The sequence below is a fragment of the Lathyrus oleraceus genome, chromosome 5 (genome assembly GCF_024323335.1).
Source record: "Lathyrus oleraceus cultivar Zhongwan6 chromosome 5, CAAS_Psat_ZW6_1.0, whole genome shotgun sequence".
Taxonomy (NCBI): domain Eukaryota; kingdom Viridiplantae; phylum Streptophyta; class Magnoliopsida; order Fabales; family Fabaceae; genus Lathyrus; species Lathyrus oleraceus.
Genome location: NC_066583.1, coordinates 189,367,525 through 189,389,708, shown reverse-complemented (window position 1 = coordinate 189,389,708; position 22,184 = coordinate 189,367,525). Strand labels below are relative to the sequence as shown.

Here is a 22,184-nt window from a genome sequence, read left to right as displayed (position 1 = left end):
TGTCTAAGCCCCACCCCCTTAGACAGCGCTTTGGCCAAAAGCGCTTTCTAAGACCCTCCTATTTTAATTTTTTTAGGTATACCTTAGACAGCGTTTTTGAAAAGCGCTGTCTAAGCCCCCCCCTTAGACAGCGCTTTTGCCTAAAGCGCTTTCTAATCCCCCCCTTAGACAGCGCTTTTTACAAAAGCGCTGTCTAAGGTATACGAAAATTTTTGCATCACATGACATTGCATCATCATGTCATACAACAATTGCATCTAACATTGCACTAACCTCTAACCAACTTGAAACAGAACCCATAACCAATCCTGCAAAAAAAAACATCTTCCTAACTGAGCTTGAGAACCCCTTCTAACTTCACTCTATAATCCTGCAACAAAACCTGAAAGAGGAGGGGGATCCAATTCAGATTGAAGAAATGAACTAACCAACACGAAAAATTAAAATTCAAGGAAACCAATTAAACTGTGCAGCATGATTTATTTTATTAAATAACAATTTCGCTAACAGATTTGAAACTAACCAATTAACTGATTTGATTTCTATTAACCTAAACCAAATAACATTAGCCGAGTTTACACAAGCGGGAATCTTTTTTTCTTTCAAATTGATTAGAACATGAACTAACATTAACAACCAATATAATAGAAATCAACTAATAGTAAAGCATAAGGATAGTAAAGCTTACACTTGCCAAGTACTTGATTATAACATACGACTTGCAGTAGAACTTGCACTAACAGGTCGTCTTCAATCCACAAATAGCCATTCCATATAACTTCAATCCAACCATGACCTGCATTTGAATGAAACCTGTTCAGCAGTCTGCTACTTCCAATAGCCATATAACTTCAATTGATTAGTCATCTAGGATAGCCAGTCATAACAGTTAGAATAACTAACATTAACTCACACCTAATCTAACTAACATAAAAGGTTTCTAACTGAAATTGATTTAATTGAAATCTAACAGAAATCTCAACTAACTCAAACCAACTTTCTAACTAACTCTGAATTTAATGTGAACTTTAGATGAATTCCATAATTGAAGCATTCATAGGAGGAAGAAAATTCTGCATTTTTCACTCTTCAATCTCCATCTCCAATCATTCGATCTTCACCCTCTCAGTTTCTTGATTAATCTGCAACAAGTCTTCTTCAACCTCTACTTCTACATCAGTTTTCCACAGTTCTGCACCAATCCTCCATTCTACATCAGAAAGCTCCCTTCATTCATTCTTCACGCACGCAGATTAATGCAGTGCTTAAGCTTAATGCAGTGCACACTACAACTTTCATGAAAAAATAACAATTTAAGAACTCATTAGGATTTTGGTTAGGGGAGACTCAAGTCTAAGGGAAACATCCATGGCGTCATTGTCAGCCTAAGGGCGTCTAGGCTGCATTAAAACTGATATAAGTATTTCAAGCACCGTTACAACCTGTTGCCAGGCTTAGAAAAGAATATTATCTTCTCCTACCTCCCTTAAAAGTATAACTATAGCATGGCATAAGGGGCGGCATTTATAAATTTCAGTAAGTTGTAGGTTTTATGGGAGATGCGTTACGATCTTGGTTCAATCCATAACGATTACTACGTCAAAAAAACTCTTAAATCTAATGCAATTCGTGAAAAAACTTTCAAACTTCCATACTCATACAAGCCCTCATCAGCTTGGAACAAGAAACACCTCAAATAGCAAGGAATTCAACAGATAATTCAGTTACATATTCCTTAAAAACTATGCTACCTGTGAGAACTTATTGTATTCTTCATAATCCCTAAAACTTTTAATTCAATTGCGAGTTACTACCAGCATGATTTCAAGAGAGCATTCAAATTTTCATTAATACAATAATACATATGCAGACTCCAATTGCAATCCGCTACCAAAAACATAATCTTAAATTTCAATAACAAAATTCAACGACAAGAAAGTTACCTAAAGCTTGGAACTCGCATTGAATCTTCCAATCCTAAAATGCTTCAAATCAACTTCATTAGTTTGCCCATCCACCGCAAGCTCAGTCAATATCTTCCCAATAACCGGAGCCATCTTAAACCCGTGACCCGAAAATCCTGGTCACGAACTTTATCAACACCTAAATCGTTCAGCACCGTCCTACATTGAGCAAGAGCCTGCATATGAAAAGTTCGGTTATTCATAGTCAATATGTAAGCATATTCTAGAGATACAGTTTGCAGTATCAGGAGTCTGCACAAATCATAAATGACGGCATTATTTAGATAAGCCAATAGATTCCATTGAAAATACGTTTGATGCAATCTGATAAATTGTATTAAACAAAAGTCATTGCAGATTTTAAAGCATATCTATTATTCAGCGTGTTTGAATAGGAAACATAATGTATCATTTCATTCATTACAAGATTGTACATGATAACCAACCAACCTGAGGATGACTCACAACACTGACGAGTTCCTCCATTGTCACACCGGGCAATCCTAAGAGACAGTGGTTAGCACGCAGCTGCACCTCTCCGACAATATTCAACTTATGTTGAAGAAGTAAGTCATAATTGCGATGGATGCTTCCATGCGCAGAATTTTCAATTGGTAAAACCGCTTTATCAACCAACCACAGTTCAACTGCCTAGAGAAAAAATATGAATATATCAATACAGCAGTTATAATTCAGAAACTAAAGCGTCAAGCAAGTCATAAATTGAATAATGGAACCTTAAATGCAGCTTCGTAATCGTCACATGGCACAGTCTCACAATTTGGATACGCTTTCAAAGCTGCATCCTCACTGTATGCTCCCGGCACTCCCTATATCGAACAAATGATTCGTCAGTAGCACAACAAACACTGTCATGTCAAGGATAGTTCAGCTGAATAGTAAATACAAACGCTTGCTTACGCACGATACCTGATAAGCCACGCGCACCTTTGATCCATCACTTGCAGAAGACGAATCATCAATTGACGTTAATGGCTCTGCAACAATTATACGATTTACATCATCATGCTACGGAAAACCAAAAATCATAAATTTCAACTAGAGATATATAAGTTCACAGTTGATAATCAATGATGATATTATAGATCAAAGAGATAGCAAATGAATAACAACTCACTGGGAAGCATGTTGATGTCTATGTGAAAGCCCTTGGAGTGATTCTGATAAGCAGAATGAAGGAATGGCTTTTGATCTTCAACAGGAATGATAGCTCTCTGATGACAGAACTTGCAGATTCAGAAAACAAAGGAATCGGATTCGAAGAATGAGCCTCAAGCACAGCCAACAACTTGTAATAATCACTCAACTCATTCTGCAAAGCAGAACAAAAAGCTTGGCCAACAGTTCCCACATCTTCAGTCTGAAAACGACCCAAACTCTACTCTATGTACCCAATAACCTTCTTAAACAAAACCCCTAACTCACAAAGCCTATAAACCATACCCGTAGTTCCCCTAGAAACCCTAATTGAATCCAACAAAACGTAACAGTTATTCTCATTATCAAATTTCACATACTTACCATCAACTCCTTGACAAGCATAAAGCACATCAGTCACCATAGCCTCTTCCGTCACATCGTTTTCTTCCTTAACCAATTTCACATACTCATGAAACGCAATGTCGCGGCGATTATTAGGATCCTTAGCAAGAACAACAACACCGTCGCTCCATCCCTTATTTTCAATACGGCGTGGACCAACGTTGTTATCGGAGATAGTTAAATTCGGAAGAAAAACGGAAGCATCGAGTTGAGATTTAACGGCGGTTTTACGATCTTGAGAAATGATATTGAAGAGATGAAGTAGGGCCCACTTGTTATCAACATCGGCGGCTTTGGAAACGAATTTGGTATATAGGTCAGCGAATGATAAGGCTTCAGAGGATCTACCTTCGGTGGCGAGACGGCGTTTGATGGATTCGGCGATGGCGGCGGCATCGGGGGTTACGGAGGGAGTGAGGTGGCTGGAGAGAATGCGGTGGGCGTAACGGAGGGAGTTTTGGAAGTGAGAGGAGGTAGGGTTTAAGGGTGGGGAATTTGGGGGAAGGTTTTGAGAAAGTAGATGGTGGACGAGAGCTTTTACTAGATCTGGAAGCTTTTGTTGTTCTTCTTCGTCGTCCATTGTTGCCGGCGAGATGCGAAACGGTGTCGTACTGAATATTTGTTTCAAGTGTTTGTTGCTTGAATATGCAACTATGGATGACACGAGTTATTAGTTGTAAATTACTCCTAACTTTTTTTTTTAATTGAAAGACTTTAAACAGCGCTTTCTCAAAAGCGCTGACTAAGGTCTATATTTAAAAGCGCTTTCTAAAAGCGCTCTCTAAGGGGGGGTCTTAGACAGCGCTTTCTAAAAGCGCTGTCTAAGACCCCCCCCCCCCCCTTAGACAGCGCTTTCATTATTTTTTTAGAACATTTTCCGTGTTTTATTTTTATTTTAACCTTAGACAACGCTTTCTTTTAAAAGCGTTGTCTAAGATGCACTGTTAAAAAACCTTTTTGGCGTAGTGAGGCTAACAACTTTGCACCTACTATCGATTATGTGTTTTAGTAATCATATTATCCATCACTGTTCTCACAACAGAAGCTTTCTCCTCATAAAAATATTTTCAAAGTAATTTGTTTAGATTTTGTAGTTAATTTGTTCGTTTTTGGCCCTGATATACTTTGTTATACTTTTTCAGGCAAAATTTGATTTTTAGAGTGGCTTGTTCTAAAGGGACATATATTCGGTCACTCTGTGTAGATTTTGGGAAGGCTCTTGGCAAGTATTAGTTTCAGCGAGAAACCTTACATAACTGGTAGAAATTGAGTCTCACACTATAATCTTGTTCCTCATTTCTTTGTTATTTAATTTAACCTTTATAATTAGTCTTATGATTTGATGTTATCCCACTAATGTTTAGTTTAATACCTAAGCAATTAAAATTTTATTGCTAATATATTCACACATGTTGTTTCATATTGAACTTTGTAAATTTCAATTTGCTTCATTCAAACATGTTTTCTTGTTCAGGAGGTCATGGATTAGAATACAGAAGCAGAACAACTTATCTTAGAGAGAACCATGAACAATCAAGGAGTTTGGATCATGTTAGAATTTATTTGTAAAACATTTGGAGTTTTAAATTAGGACGATTGTAATATATGCTTGCTGCAGTAGATACTATTTGATAGTACCATGAATGCTTGAATGTTTGATAGGTTGTGTTATGATTTACCGTTCGATCAAAGTTGATTTGGATGATTATAAATTAGACTGTATGACAAAACTTTATTATAGTGTTAAATTGTTCCATTTGTAACTTTGTTATAATATTAAACTGTGCAATTTGTTATATTTATTATTGCTTTAAAGTTATTATTTAATATTGCTTTAATTTAAAAATAAAAATAAAAGTAACAATTTTTTATATCAATTAACCGTACAAGCCGATTCATTTTAATTGATAAATCGATTCAACCGAACCCGATTAAACCAATTAAAATTTCAGTCAAAGTTGGGTCTTGTAGTTGCATCCATGGTTTCAAATGGTTTAACTTTTTGGACCCGAATCCAAACTGACTACTGTCCACCCTTACTAAAAGGGAATAAAATACGCTTAGGGTTTTGGATTTATAATAATCGATGATAAGTTAGGAAATCGAGATAGTATATTAACTTGTTTATTTTATTCGTAATCAGTTTATTTTAATCAGTAGCATAATCGAAAACCTTAAACCCCCTTATTTTAATCGGTTGGCTAAAATAATCAAGAGTCCTTGCGCTACGACTCGAGTGCCGCTTTCGTTTACTGCATTTTAAAACTTATTTTTGACTCATGTGCGATAGCGGATCAGACACCGTCTTGGAGATCAGACTCATCGCATCAAGAGTCCATCATCATCGATCAATCACAATTATGGTTCTGATACAGAACAAAAATATATAAATAATTAATAAAAATAATTTAATACATCACTATTCTTTATTTATATTTTTTTTATTTGAATAAAAATGTGAAGTATGAAATTTATTGGGACTAAGGGTGAGAATAGGCTTAGCTGAATTAGGCTTTACTAAGTCCGAGTTTGGCCTGCTAAATAATTCAAAGCTTAAATCTGACCTGTAACCTATTATAGACTTATTTTTAGGCTAAGTCTAGCCTTTTCGAATGTCTGATTGACCTACTATCGTACTTAAAAACATACTTTATTTGAATATTTGTAAATAAGAAATTTAATGAGATTTAATGTATGTTTTCATTGACTCATTTGAGTTTATCTATTAACATAAATGTTGTGATACTATTTATTTGAGAGAACTTATAAACATAACTTATGATAACAACTTATTACATTATTCATAAGATTTTTTCAACTTATTTTTATAAGTTCTTTAAGATAATTCTATTTTGTTTTCATATTTTAATTCAAAGTATAAAATATAATATAATAATAATAAAATTATTCATATTTATTTAAATATATTAATCTAATAAACTTAGATTTTTTTAAATAGATTTATAAAAATATTTATGCATTTTCTATTTTAAAAAAATTTAGTCTAACATATGTTTGTGTAGAATAGATACTAGGTCCATGTTAGTTGGTTGGTGGTCTATTCTCAAAATGTTTTTTTTAAATAACCATTTTTTTAATTTAAATACTAAAATAACCTATTTTTCAAATTAATTACCGAAATAACCATCTTTCATTGTTGATGCGTCAGTTGAACTGGCGGATCTAATTAGCATTCAAAGGAGACGCTCAAGCCATTGGCGCATGCATGCAACCAAGCATGTGAATGTGCCACATGCATTGGTGCATGTATGTAGGCATGTGAGTATGCGCCACATGCATTGGCGCATGTTTGTGCCATATGCGTGTGGTGTCTAGGGCAATGTCGCATGCATGTGTGTGTTGATCTATAAATACAATGCGTATCTCCCATAATTTTTCACACAACTTCTTACCCTCCTTCCATTTTCCTTCCATTTTCCTTCAATCTCCTTCAATTTTCTTTTCTTTAAAATGTCTGAATATTCATATATTCACAAGAGAAATGTTGATTTAATCTTTTCAGCAGTGCAACCTCCGATAAAGATCCGACTTTGGAATATATAAACATTTGAACGTCTTAGTAGAACCTTGAATCGTTGGTTGGATGACGAAATTGTAGAGGGTGAAAGGATCAGAAGAATTCAATGACTTGGGTCCACGTTCAACCAAAATGGAGAAGTTCGTGTATGAGTGGATATTAAGACTGACAAAAACGTTCACAGGATAATGTATACTATGTTCAAAATTGTTTTGATGGTTGTAATCACATAGTTATGTTCTTGTAATCACATTGTTATGTTATTTATGTGTTGTATTTGTTAGTGATGTTATTTTATTTGTTGTAGTTTGTTGTGTTGTTGTTTATGTGTTGCTTATGTGTTGTATGTGTTGTATTTGTTTGTGATGGTATTTCCTCACAAAGTTATCATATGAAATGAATGTTGTTTTTAATATAAAGCAAAAGAGTTACAGTTAAAATTATCTTGTTGTGCTTCTTCGAACACTAGGACAGTTAGTACGATTATGATCGGGTTGGTTACATGAACTACATAATCTAACCATTTTGTTCGTCGTATCCATTTTAGTTTGAATACGGGTGCTGTTTGGGCTTCCCTTTTTATTTCTTTGTATTATTTTATTATGCCAGAGAATATCCCCTTGATATGCAGGCTAACAATCCTCTTTTTCTACCATTGAAAAACTAATTTTGTAAACATTGCAAAGTCTTATGACTTTGTAAAAATCGGATAGTAAGTAGGATGGATCTCGTCGAACCTTTAAGCATGCTGCTATGACATGGGAGCAAAGCATACGAAAGGCTTGGAACTTTCCGCAGTCGCACCAACCTCTATCTAGTTCCACTCTATAGTCTCCTCTCGACATGCCTTCATTGTGATCCATGTACTCAGCAATACTGTATCAACCTTTAGTACAGTCAAACACCGTGACCACATGTATGATAGCTTTGACAACTTCCTCTCTAATGAATTCAATTGAAGCATCACTGAACAACTACCCAGATTTTAACACTGAACTCCATTTGGGACGTCTGGTCTCAAACAACACCCCTAGCCTGAAATAGGTTGCTTGTACTAAATCGGTTATAAGTAGGTTTCCGATGCCTTTGAAGACATAGTTCACTGATTCCACAAGATTTGTTGTCATGTGGGCCCAATATTGACCGTTGTCGTATGCCATAGTCCACTTATTCAATGGAATATTGTCGATCCACCTTAATGCATCTGTATTTGACAATCTGATGTCTTCGCGGTAGTGTTTGAAAGAAGGTTCTGTTAATGCATACCTTGCATTGACAACCTTCTTCCGCAACGTTTTGTCTTTGATCTCCCACATGATATTTTGAGCGATATGTCTAATGCAGTAGACATGCATCGACGAAGGATCCTGCCAGCCATTGTCAATGTTTTTGTAGGCACTCACTATTGTGTCGGTCTGAGATTAAACATACGTTAGGCTGAGGAGAAACATGCAATCGAAGATTTTTTAGGAAAAAACTCCATCCCTCAGCAGTCTCCCCTTCAACTAAGGCAAAGGCGATTGGAAAAATGTTGTTGTTGCCATCTTGTGCCACTTCCATCAGTAATGTTCCTTTATATTTCTCGTACAACCATGTGCCATCAATTTGTATAATAGGTTTATAGAAAGCAAAACCTTTGATGCATGGTTGATACGCCCAAAAGAGTCGGTGGAATATTCCATTACCAATAACACAAGTACCGTCTAGGGTATACGCCGCTAACGTTTCCAAATTGACAATAGTCCATGGAGCATAATGTTTAAGAGTCACCAAGTATGTAGGAAGTTGTTTGTAAGACTCCTCCCAATTGCCAAACACTTTTTCAACCGCCTTAGTCCTAGCTATCCAAGCCTTCCGATATGATGGAGTATAGTTGTATTGTGTTACAATATGCGAGATTATTGTACTCACCTTTAACGACAAATTATCGCTAATGACAGACAAACTTTCATCACATATTAACTGAGAGCTGAGTTTGCGATGGTCTTGCATTGGGTTCGTGATTAAGCATGTATGAACTGGACCTATAGAACCAATCTCCCAAGAATCACTCCTCTTTCAGTAAGATGCTGACAACCAGAATAGACATAGCTCATTTTGACAATAAATCTTATACCTCATTGCATTAGTTAGATCAACTCTATAATCAACTGATAATTCCATATGATACTTTTTAATGGTTCTGACACAGTCTTCTTTTGTGCAAAATATGTCTCCTTCTTTCAATGATCCTTGAATTTGCACATAAGGATTGTAAAATATATCTGAAGAAGGTTCATCTGCACCCAAATTCAAGCTTGTCATGTGATGAGGTGGACACTATACATTACTAGATGGTAATAGCTCTTCTTCTTCATCATCATTCACCATTGAATCAACCAATAACTCGACTTCTTCTTCCTCGTCAACAACATTGACTTCAACTTGTTTGTTGTCATCAGTTTCACAAAACACTTGTGACAGATCGACAAACTGAGACACTTGATGTTGTTGTATTAATATATATAACTTTATATCATTGTACCCAGATTGTTCATGACTAAGAAGCATATGTTGAACATCGTCATCATCTCGAATCTTCAACTGATAAAACTTTACTTGGTTGTCTATAAAGAACACCAGATTTTTATAGATGATTTGTTCCACCTGACTACACTGCAATTTCTTTTCTATTCTTGGTTTCAAATGTGAAAATTTTGATCATCGATTTATTGTAAACCGAGTTACTTCTGTGTTGCAAAAACAAAAATCGAATAAGTGACACTCAAATATTTCACCATCGGTATGGACACTGATAATGTAATGTGGTGATGAAGACATTTTTTTTAAATGTAAGTTTAGTGTTTGATGGTGATTGCATTGATCACATATTAGCATGTGGTTAAACAGGGTAGATGGTGAAGGCAACACATGTAGAAGACAAGGCAAGTGTACTGATCACGTAAAGAATCTGATGGATTCCATGCAGAGACAAGACAAGGCAAACGCCCTTACCAATGACGCCTGCAAGATTCTTCTGCCCTAATAAGCCAAGGCATGCGCCTGCATGATTCTCTACAAAGATGCTTATGCCCTAATAAGACAAGGCAAACGCCCTTATCAATGGCGCATAAAACAACCCATGCGCCCTCTTCATTAGCACCTACTCCAATGCATGCTTAAACACAAGGCATGCGCCCTTACCTTTGGCGCCTACTACCATGCATGCAAAAGTAAAAGACATGATCCCTTCCTAATGGCGCCTACATTTATACATCACATGCTGCAACTTACCAACCCATCTCATCTATAAATATTGCAACAACTCATAACACTCAACATCTGCAACACTCAATATCTACAACACTCAATACCTGTAACGCTCAACCTCTGCAACACTCAACCTCACTGCAACACTCAACCTCACTGCAACACTCAATCTCTCTACAACGGTCAATCTCTCTACAACATTATGTTTCTATTGACTATGGATGATGAACATCGAGGAACAATCGATAATATTGCGACATTTGTATGTTATTTACTTCTTCTTACTTTGTAACAAAATGTCTTTATTGTTTATTACTTCTTCTTACTTATTTCTTACTTATGTTTTATTAGGACCCAAAGAGATTTCAATGTCGTGTACATGAATATGTACCACACGATTCTTTGATAGAACCATCTATTCGAGAATGCGGTTTTGGTAATCTACTCAACATAGTCTCATATTCGATTGACTACAAATTTATTCTTGCTTTGTTAGAGAGATGGAGACCCGAGACCCACACATTTCACCTTTCTTTCGGTGAGTGTACTGTCACACTTGAGGACGTCTACATGTTGTTAGGTCTACGTATCGATGGTAAGGCCATAAATGGTAGAGTTAACCAAGGTAACTCTATATGTGATGAATTATTGGGTGCCCCTTTGTGTGAAGACACAACTACGGGAGAAACTTCTGGTCAAGCTAGGGGTCAAGGTATTAATTTAAAATGTCTTAAACAATATTATGCAAGTATAACATTAAACGAAGAATCTACCGAGTATGAACAGATAATTCAAGCTCGGTGTTATATTATGATTCTATTTGGTAATTTTTTATTTCCTTGAAAGTACTGGTAATACGGTAAATATTATGTATTTGTCGTTGTTACAAAACATAAATAAGGTAAGCCCATATAGTTGGGGTTCATCTGTTTTATCCCATCTATATAGTTCGTTGTGTAAAAATGCCAAAACAACACTTGTACATTTTATTCTTGCGTCAATTTGCTATAAGCATGGGGTTGGTCAAGACTGACGTCACTCGCCCCAGTCAACGAGAAGTCATTCACATTCCCCTTTGCAACAAAGTAAGTTTAAAATTTTACCATCTAATTTATTAGACTTTATACTACAACTAACTGTAAATAATATTTTTCCAATCTTTTTTATTTAGGTGGTCAGTTAAAGGGATGAACTACAATAGGTGTTCAAAACACGATGTAGTAGTCTATCACAATCTTTTAGACCACATTTGACCAGACGATGTAATACTACTACACAACTCTACATCTGATTTAAAAAATATTATCCAATTACATATCATTTAATCATGTCATATTCTTGTACATTTTATCTCGGTCTTGATCATCAGGTTAACCATGATGGTGCTGCAGTTTGGACAACAAAAATACCAACTATCCGATTCACTACTGTGGAGCTGCACCAGAGTGACCGTGTAAAATTGCAGTTTGGCATGCAACAACAAATTCTAGAACCTCCGACGTGTTTGGGAGATTGGCATCAACAAAGAGGCGATGACCAATAGGATTATTCCGACTGGAGAGACTTCGTAAAAGAGATGTGTCGTCATTGGAGGAATCGACGACAACATATATTAAACGAACCAGTCATACATGGTGCTAGACCAACTCAACATTATATGACATGGTTTAGGTCGGTTACAACGCCACAGTTTGTGTCTGAGCCAATGTATTTGATTGATCCACGCTAACGAGCTTTGTCATCAAACACCCAACAACAAATCCCCGTCTAAGAACAATGTCAACCCATCCAAACCCAACGACCAACCTCACACCATCACTCTACCATATACACCCAACCACCAAACACCCAACCTCACAACTAATTCATGTCACACACCCAAACTCAAAACCAGAAATCAAACCCTAACCACCAACAACCATACGCAACCACCATAACAGCCTATAGCCCAGATGATTCATAGGATTCAACATCATGCCATCGTAACCCCCCACCAATGAACACCCAAATATCTCATCGTCACAACACCCAACCATTGTTTGACTTTAGTACACCACAGGAATCATTGTTTCGTTTCCAAAATGATCCAATGTCCCAATTCGGGCAACAAGTTTCGTCCACAACGACCCAACTATGACAACATGGGCACCAAACTCAATTACGGAAGCGTCGTTGGCGACAATCCCACAAGCTATTGGGGACAAATGATGAAAAATCTATCAAATACCGCTGGACCTTCCACCGGACCTTCAAACCAGCCCCTATTGCATCATGTCAGCACTCAAAGATCCCAAACACCTCAGGGAAATCGTGGGAGACCTCGAAGACATGTTAACGCACCTGAATGTGGAACATTGAGGCGTTTCAATCGACGAGTCATTGATTTTCTTGTCAATTTTATGTGTTTTTATTTTCTAATATAATATAATTTTTAATTTAAGTATTTAATTTAATTAATTATAAATACAAAATTTAAAATTAAAACAAAAATGAAAAATGCATGCGCCATATGCATTGACGCATACATTGATGTGTGTATGCATGCGCCAATACATGTGGCTTTAAGAAAAGCATGCGCCCAGGCCATTGACGTCTATGCTCATTTGCAACGCATGCATGCGCCAATGGATTGGGCGCCTCCTTTGAATGTGAATTAAATACGCCAATTAAATTGGTGCATCAATAATGAAATATTATTTCGATAATCAATTTTAAAAATAAATTATTTTAATATTTAATTTGAAAAAAATGGTTAATTTAAAAAAAAATCTCTATTCTCATCCTAATTGGGACATAGAAAAGTCTTTACTAAGATTAATAACTTTGCTTTAAGAAAAAGCCACTTCATTAATCTCGTAAAAGAAAATAGGCTGCAATAAAAATTTGCACAAATCGAAAATATTGAAAAAAAGAAACCAAAAGAAGCAAACAAGTCTAAAACGGTGCGTCAAGCGTTCGTCGTCGTCCTCACTGATGGTGGATCTGAATTCTGAATTCTGAATTCTCAACTCTGAACCTTTCTTCGTCTCTGTACCTCTCTCTACTCGTCGATTCACAACCTCATCAATTCACCTTCTTCTAGAGATTCAATTCCTACACACAACATGGTGCTCACATCGTCTGCGCGCGATTACTTCAACCGCATCTTGCAGGACATCTCTGGCATGAAGGTTCTCATCCTTGATTCTCAAACGGTACGCCACTCTCTTCATCGATGACGATCTTCCACATTCCTAACGATTCCGATCAATATATCACCAAATCGTTTTATTTTTTCTGTTCTTTTGATAGTTATAAACTTATAATAGTTTGATCGATTATTCAGTTTATAATGTTGATATGTTCTTGTAAAGAATGACGTTTTGATTATTCTATTTTGTTTTACTTCATGAAAACCATGAATCAACCTGCCATAGTAACTTAGCTGTAGAGGGATTATTTGATATTTGGTTGATTATAAGGAAATGAATTTTTTTCTCTCTCAAATTTATGCAGGTAAGTATTGTGAGTGTTGTGTACTCACAGTCAGAACTTCTACAGAAAGAAGTATTTTTGGTAGAATTGGTGGATTCAATTTCCAAGTCAAACGAACCAATGTCGCATCTCAAAGCCATTTACTTCCTTCGACCTACATCAGAGAATATTCAGTATATGCGCCGTCAGCTGGCTAGTCCTAGATTTGGAGAGTATCATCTATGTAGGTTCTTCAATTTTGTTGCTTGACACTTAGATAAGCTATAGTATAATTGTTGATTATGAATTCAACTTGTAATTCTCAAAGTTAATAGTGATTTTCTTTAGTTGATTTGAAGACACTTTTTGAATCCATTCTGAAATTACAGTTTTCTCCAACATAATGAAGGACCATCATATTCACTTGCTTGCTGATTCAGATGAACAGGAAGTCGTCCAGCAAGTTCAGGTAACTGCTTATGGGATGCACATTCTCTATGTTTTAAGTTTGTAGTCTATATGGACTTGCTAGTTTATTTAAAAATTTATAAGAAAATTACAAATCAGTTTATAGTATCAAAATAATGCTATTATAAATTCTCATGAAATAAGTTTGAATAGAAGGGTGTCCGCATTATTCTTTGTCCTCCTATAATTGTGACTTTCATAATTACTAACCTGTTATTTATCTGATAAATGTCTTTACACACTCTCGAGCTTGACTCTTTGAACTCCCACTGTTTGTGTTGCAATCTCAAATGCTGAGTTTTGTGTTGCAAAGTTTTATTCTTATGCAGTTGTTGTTTTGATCATTCAGGAGTTCTATGCAGACTTTGTTGCTATTGATCCTTATCATTTCACTTTCCACGTACCTTCAAATTACATTTATATGCTCCCAGCTGTCATAGACCCTTCAGCATTACAGCGTTTCAGTGATCGGGTTGTTGAAGGTCTGGCTGCTGTATTTTTGGCATTAAAACGGAGACCCGTAATTAGATATCAAAGAACATCCGATATTGCAAAAAGAATAGCACAGGAAGCAGCTGTGAGTTCAAGCCACATTGTCTAACCTGTGTTTTGTAGTTTATTCTTAATAATTGCATTTTAGCAACTTGGTTGATGGTTTCTACAAGTTTAATTTTTTAAACCTCCTTCTATTTGTATGGTTTTGAATTGCATAATGCATAGGGCTTGTCTATGAGTATATGTGTACTTATTTACACGTGTATGTTGTTAAAAGTTCAAACATTGGATGAGATATGGTCTGTGTATAAGTTTATAAATGGGATTAATCCTCACTTTACAAACCAGTTTCGTATCGGTTGAGTTATGTCCAACTCAAACTTTGTGGTGGTATCTAATGAATTGAAGTGTGTTAAGAGTCCCACACTAGATGAGATATGATATGTATGAATATTTTATATATGAAGGCATCCTTCATCTTAAAGGCTGGTTTTGTAGGAGTTGAGTTATGCCCAACTCAAATTCTAAATATTCAATCTACTTGATATTTGGCTGGCAATTTGTGCACCCTAACATGATATGTTATATTATTAGTGATTGTGCTGACATACGTAGTGAAAATAATTAATTTTATTGGGCTTGAAACAGAAACTGATGTACCAAGAGGAAAGTGGTCTTTTCGATTTTAGGCGAATGGAAGTTTCTCCATTGTTGTTGGTGATTGACAGGAGGGATGACCCTGTAACCCCGTTGCTAAATCAATGGACCTATCAGGTACATGTGATATAAACACAAGTTTAGTGCTTACGAACAAGCTTACAGCTGAGTGATCTGATAATTTTCTTTACATAGGTGATGCTCATTTGTGGTGTTATATGTACAGGCTATGGTTCATGAATTGATAGGAATCCAGGACAACAAAGTGGACGTTAAATCCATTGGTAAATTTCCAAAGGATCAGGAGGTTTGATACATTTCTTGCACTGGGTAATATGTCAAGCATACTGCAGTCTTGATTTTGTGCTCATTGAAAAGTAGTATTTTGCTAATTCTTGATGCAGGAGGTTGTGCTGTCATCAGAACAGGATTCATTTTTCAAAGCAAACATGTATGATAATTTTGGAGACATTGGTATGAATATCAAGCGACTAGTTGATGAGTTTCAACAAGTGGCAAAGAGCAATCAGAACATCCAAACAGTAGGTTTGTACTTTTTATTTTCTCACATTTCAGAGTACTAAAATCCCTTTCAACTGTTCAGCTTTAATGTAAAAACTTAATTATACATGTTAGTATAATACATGTTATTAATACTCGCCGATTTCATGATTTAACTCTTGACAGAGGACATGGCCAAGTTTGTTGACAACTACCCTGAGTACAGAAAAATGCATGGGAATGTGACAAAACATGTGACTTTGGTAACAGAAATGAGCAAGATAGTAGAAGAGCGAAAACTTATGTTAGTTTCACAAACAGAACAGGAGTTGGCTTGCAATGGAGGGCAAGGAGCTGCTTTTGAGGTATACATTAATCGTATAGTCTTAATTATTTAAAATTCTCCTCTGCTTGTTCTCAAAATTCAAAAGTTTTTTTTATGACCGTCAAATATAAACTAACAAACATGCTAATTACTTGTATCAATGTTTGTAATATCACTTGGAGTGTGTTTAGTGCATAGTCTAACTTCTGAAATAGTAGCAAATTATATGATTATATCTGATTATTAACATAAGGTTTGGTGATAATCTATAACTTCTGTCTCTATGTACTCTTTTGCAGGCAGTGACAAATCTACTAAATAATGAAAGTATATCAGATTTGGATCGACTACGGTTGGTCATGCTATATGCTTTGCGATATGAGAAGGACAGCCCAGTTCAATTAATGCAGCTTTTCAACAAACTGGCTTCCAGATCTGCCAAATACAAACCTGGGGTAAACAAATTTAAACTACTGTCTTCTTAAATCCATATATTTTGATGCATGAATGTCTAAATATCCCTTAATCTTTAACAGATGTTATCCAATTTTAAACCTTAGATAAATAGTAGGGGTGGTGAATTTTTTTTGGGTTGTATTGTTGTCATATCTTTGGATTATAAAATAGAAATTTGGGTTCAACAAAATTGATTAACATAAGAATAGAATTTAAATGATTATTTTGCTGCTTTTGGCATGGCTGCATGGCAAAGTTTCTGATATTGATATCTTCATTGTGGCACAACAGCTTGTCCAGTTTCTTTTGAAGCAGGCAGGTGTTGACAAGAGAACTGCTGATCTTTACGGAAATCGAGATCTAATGAATATTGCCCGTAACATGGCACGTGGACTTAAGGTCTGCATTGAATTACGATTTTAATATGTTTTTTTTATCATTATAATATTGGTAAAACTTGATTTGATCCGTATAAGTTTTTTATTATATTCAAGAAAAATAGTATGTTTTTAGTCCCTCACCTGCCCTTTCCTTGGGACTAAAAGTGCACAATTTGTGTATTTTAAGGGACTAAATAAAAACTGTATAGGGACTGGAATGTGTCCAATTTTACAGGGACCAAAACCATATCCAAACACTGAATTATCATGACTACTACAGTATCATATGCTTGATGATGCAAGTCTTGAATCTCAAAAATACTGTTTTTTTGCTACAGGGTGTGGAGAATGTTTACACCCAGCATCAGCCACTTCTGTTCCAAATCATGGAAAGCATTGTCAAAGGGCGGTTGAGAGATGTAGACTACCCATTTTTTGGGAATCACTTCCAACAAGGAAGGTTTGTTTCTATTAAATATAAATTCTTCATAGTAATTTTATTTGTAGACTTCTAGAGGTCTCATGGTTTATAACCAAATTCGCAATGACACTACATTGTTGCCTGTTTCCCGATATCTACAATTTATCATAGAACTGTGGAATAATCTGAGTTGTGATGTTGATGACTGTATGAAAACCAGGCCTCAGGACGTAGTCATCTTCATTGTTGGTGGGACAACATATGAGGAGTCACGGTCTGTTGCTCTACAAAATGCCAGCAATACAGGCGTTCGGTTTATACTTGGTGGCTCTTCTGTTCTTAATTCTAAAAGGTATGTTCAACACCTAAAGAAATTTGGATTGTATATTGAGAAAAGTTAATTTTCTTTTCCAATTGTACTTTCAAGTTGACATGCTAACTACTTGAATGTTTGGATCCACTCTTGGAAGAGCCAAAATCAGTTCTAGAGTGATTTTGACAGATTCGGTTATTTTCGAGTTGAATTGATTTCGTCTTCAGAATTGATTCTACCTTAAAGTTAGGAATTGGAGCTTTTGATTCTAGAATTGATCTTTATACTTAAATTTATTGTTCAACTCTCTTTCACGTGAATGCATACGAACGTAAATTACTTTACCTTAACTCACTTTTAATTGGAACCATTTTCCATGATAAATTTACCCAAACAATGATATTTATTTTTGAAAATTGATAGTTCCAGGGTATTGATGGAAAATTTTGAGGTAGTAATAGTTTGGGCTTACTTGTGGCTTGTCAATATTTTTCTGGCTTTATTTCCTATTTTACTACTAATTACAAAAATGTTACATCATTTGCACTTTGTTTCATGTTTCCAAATGGTTATGCAATAAGTTATTAAATGGCATTTGTTGTTTTACAAACTTCAAAAAACTAAACAAGTGAAAACTATGCGACAGTTTTAAAACTATTAGCACAGTTATACAATAAAAAGCACAGCATTTATTCAAACCAAATCAGTTCTTTGTTGTTTTCATTGTTGTTTGAAGTTAGTTGATGTCACGGTTTGATAATGTTTATTGGGTAGGTCTTCAATGTGCCTTGCAGATTGATATATTTTGTTATACATGGTTGTTTATTAATTGGTCCTGGGTAGACTCGTTAGCTGCAAAAAACTTCCAACATGCTTTGCACAAGTAGCATTCTGGATTCTTATAACAGAAGTTTACTATTTGAATTTGCAGGTTTTTCAAGGACATGGAAGAAGCCCAAAGGGTAGCTCGTTCTAGCACCTCTATTGTTTGAACTTTGAACTATATCCTGGCATATTTTGCATCTTGAGGACCACATAGATATAGTTTTTACAGCTTCAGGCTGCGAATTTTGGTTTTTGGCCTATGTATATGTATAAAGAAAAAGTTGCTAAAGGAGCATAATGTTGGGATATAGACTCAGTAGTCAATCCATTCTTGGTCTAGAAGACAATCACCAACCATTGATCCACTTAGGTGCTATCGTCCCCTTGCTGTTGAGTGCGATTTGAGATTAAAGTACGAGAATTTCAAGAGCAAACTGCCTATGACTATCCCTCTCTTTTGTTTGCGGGAAAAAAGCTTAAAGCATATCAGTACAATGAAAGAAACCTTTTGATTTGCTTAATTTTCCATCATCGTTCGGCTGATCTAGCATTAGGTTTTATTGACACTTACGGGCGAAAGAACAATTTTGTATAAAATGTCCCATTCTTTTGTATACTAAAAGACATTCCATTTGTAGATTCACTGCTTCATAATTTCCAAGTTCAGATCACAGTATGAAATTTGATTGAAGTCATTTTATGTAATGTACACGATTATGGCATTTTGTGATTGATGGAGAATGTCTTGTAAAGATGAGAACTAATTTTTGATGCCTCTTGGTGGTTTATTTTCTTTCTTTCTCATTGACTCTCATTGGTATTAGTTTTTCTATTAAATCCTTATTGAAGTATTTCCTTTGGGGGAAAATGAGGCCATGTGTAAAATTTATTGGATTAATTGAGAAAATGTGTGTTTGGATAGGGTAGGTGGATTCGGAGGGTAATGAAGTTCAATTTAGTTTTGATAGACAAATGCGGGTGGAGGTTGCATCTTGATCAAGATGACACGTAGATTTTGGCACTAGTTGTGAGATGAGATCAGAAGTTTTTTAGGTTTGATTGGTTACTATAGAATGTTTTTGAAGTTGACAATGTCTTTGACTAAGTTGACTCGAAAGGGAAATGTATGTGTGGGAAATAGTTTTTGGAGTTATTCTCATTGGTTATCGCTTTTTTCCATCTTTAGTTGCTATACTCTGATTCTGTAACACTAGGAGGTGAATAATATTTTCTTTATTATGGTTGATGTCGACGTATTTGTTTTGTTGAAGTTTGATAATTATTATGTTGATTTGTTTGAAGTTGTTGAAAGTGGGTATTGAAACTCCTTTTTGAATCATTTTGTGAAAGTTAAGTCTTTATAAGACCCAAATTGAAGTTAACCTGTTTTATTATTGCGATTTATGTGATTCCGCTGCGATGATACCCTAAGTGAAGGTGAGCATGCGATGACATATATTGTATGTTGTTTACTTTTTCGCTGCGTGTTTTCAAAATGTCTATGTTTTGTTGAAGGGTTGTCGTTAGTGATACCTTAAATTGTCGATTAAACTTTTTTATATAAGTTTTGGGGTTTAGGGTGTTACAGGTAGATGGTGGAATTTGGAAGCGTAAAGGATGGGGGTAGTCGGGCGTATGCTAACTTTGAAATATGGAGATGGAGGTGGAATTTGGGAAAATCAAGGGTGGGGTTAGTAGGGCATCTCTAATTTGGGAAAATCAAGGGTGGGGTTAGTAGGGCATCTTTGTGGTGGCGTATTTGGTTACAGAATGATGGAGGTGAGTCAAAGTCGGTGGTTAGACGATTGATGTGTATTGGAGAAATGGTTGTCATTCTTGAATGATTCTTGGATTGAGGGGGACAATTCTGTCATGTTTATGAGTTGGCAAATAAAAACATTTCTACTACAGAGATGAGAAGATTAAGCAAGGGGTCTGAGGGCAGAGTGTTGGTCTTTGTTAGATAACATTGTTTTATAGGATAATGTTTATGACAATTGAGAGTGGACCTCAAATCACAATAATGACTACTCGTTGAAAGACAATTATAATATTCAGATACACGAAAATCATCATCTTGGTATGACCTTGGAGGTTGTATGGAACAAAATTATGTCACTATATTTTTGCGTGGAAACTGATCAACAATAAGATTTCGATTAAAGATAATATGCGAAAAAAGAGAAATTTCAACATCCTTTCATGGATTGTGAGTTTTTTTTTTACAAATTTGGAATAATATACAACATATGCCGAGAATTCTAAGGGCTTATTCGAAGGTCATCGAGGGACATGCCCTTCAATACGAATCTCATTCTTTTAGTAAGAAGGCTTGAAAGTGTGTTCATGTCATATGGTTGACAAACATTTGAGTATACTATAAATATAAGAACGTGACCTAAACATTTGTTTTCTAAAATAAATAAACCAACACTCATTTGCTATCCAGAACTACGTAGCCTTGAGTTCTCCATCGCATATGGAGATACGTAGGAGCAAGACCCGCAATCTTGACAGACACATTAATAAAAAAAATATTTTGCAAACTTTTTTTTTCTCTTTTGCATTTTTATTCACTCGAAGAAAACAAATGACATAAGCTAACATTCAATCGTACGTTTAACTAAAAGGTTCCCATTGAGTACAACAGACGGAAGGGGTGTTAATACCTTTCCCTTGCGTAATCGACTCATGAATCCGAATTTGGTTGCGACGACCATTTTTTTAAAGGGTTTTATCGATATTTTCTCTTTCCTTTCTTGGAATAAATAAAGTTCGGTGACGACTCTGTTCAAACTATTTTCCGCGACTTCGCGAAGGATCATATTTTTCGAGATGCGACAATTGGTCTTTCATTTATATGATATTTTTGGACCATCTAGATTTATGCACGTCATTATTTGTATATTGATTGTATGGTTTAAATCTCGTCACATAACATGGTGCATAACGCTAATAAATCTTCATCTGAATACACGTAAACAAAACATAACTTATTATTAATTATGCTCTGATACGTTACAAAGATGTATCTCTGACATTATTTCGTAGATGCATCTTCGAAATATTTTAACGTTCAATTAGAATTTGGTGCAACCGAATATGCATCTTTAAAATTTAAGAGTATTTTAGAATTTTCGCGTAGTGGCTAAGAAACATATATAATACATTAAGAAATTCATTTTTTATTCTAAATGATGATTTAAATATCACAGTTTCTAAGATCATTGTCCAGAGTAGGGGTGTTCAAAACCAAACTAACCCAATAGAAAACCGCAAATCAAACCAAACCAAACCACAACCGCAAAAAACCGCATTTGGTTCGGATCCGTTTGGGTCATTCTCTAACAAAACCGCACGATTTGGTTTGGTTTGCTGTTTGTATTTTTCAAACCGAACTAAACCAAACCAAACCGCATTATGTTACAACTCAAACTTCAATTATCCCACATCCAATCCAAAACTCAAACTTAGTATGCCTTAACCTTACAATTAAAAATGATTTTCTCTTATCCACACTCAGGATTTCAATTTCAACCTTCTTAAATCTCTCCCAGTAGTATCGCACATTCTTCT

The 22,184-nt window shown here is 35.5% G+C and overlaps 2 protein-coding genes and 1 long non-coding RNA gene across 5 annotated transcripts; 1 reads left to right on the top strand and 2 right to left on the bottom strand.

Moving 5' to 3' along the window:
- Window positions 1-272: 272 nt before the first annotated feature.
- Window positions 273-1,232, bottom strand: LOC127087767 (uncharacterized). Its single transcript, XR_007790026.1, has 3 exons — window positions 1,010-1,232; window positions 689-796; window positions 273-382 (listed from the first exon to the last, which is right to left on the bottom strand). It is a non-coding gene; the product is annotated as an uncharacterized LOC127087767 (long non-coding RNA).
- Window positions 1,233-1,626: 394 nt separating this feature from the next.
- Window positions 1,627-4,136, bottom strand: LOC127082453 (arogenate dehydratase/prephenate dehydratase 1, chloroplastic). 3 transcript variants are annotated; one of them, XM_051022693.1, is made up of 6 exons: window positions 3,507-4,136; window positions 3,103-3,297; window positions 2,895-2,962; window positions 2,702-2,794; window positions 2,415-2,615; window positions 1,627-2,140 (listed from the first exon to the last, which is right to left on the bottom strand). In XM_051022693.1, the coding sequence occupies exons 2-6, from the start codon at window positions 3,110-3,112 to the stop codon at window positions 2,030-2,032; spliced, it is 483 nt and encodes a 160-aa protein (XP_050878650.1). In that variant the 5' UTR covers window positions 3,113-3,297; window positions 3,507-4,136; the 3' UTR covers window positions 1,627-2,029. The 3 variants fall into 3 exon arrangements, with proteins under 3 accessions (XP_050878650.1, XP_050878649.1, XP_050878648.1); XM_051022692.1 differs by having other exon boundaries at window positions 3,103-3,199; XM_051022691.1 differs by lacking the exons at window positions 1,627-2,140; window positions 2,415-2,615; window positions 2,702-2,794; window positions 2,895-2,962 and having other exon boundaries at window positions 3,108-3,297.
- Window positions 4,137-13,168: 9,032 nt separating this feature from the next.
- Window positions 13,169-19,383, top strand: LOC127082452 (vacuolar protein sorting-associated protein 45 homolog). Its single transcript, XM_051022690.1, has 13 exons — window positions 13,169-13,508; window positions 13,810-14,011; window positions 14,157-14,236; window positions 14,585-14,812; window positions 15,379-15,504; window positions 15,614-15,694; window positions 15,792-15,933; window positions 16,075-16,253; window positions 16,513-16,668; window positions 16,961-17,068; window positions 17,388-17,509; window positions 17,691-17,822; window positions 18,715-19,383. Exons 1-13 carry the CDS (start codon window positions 13,419-13,421, stop codon window positions 18,773-18,775), a joined length of 1,707 nt encoding a protein of 568 aa, XP_050878647.1. The 5' UTR covers window positions 13,169-13,418; the 3' UTR covers window positions 18,776-19,383.
- The last annotated feature ends 2,801 nt before the right edge of the window (window positions 19,384-22,184 follow it).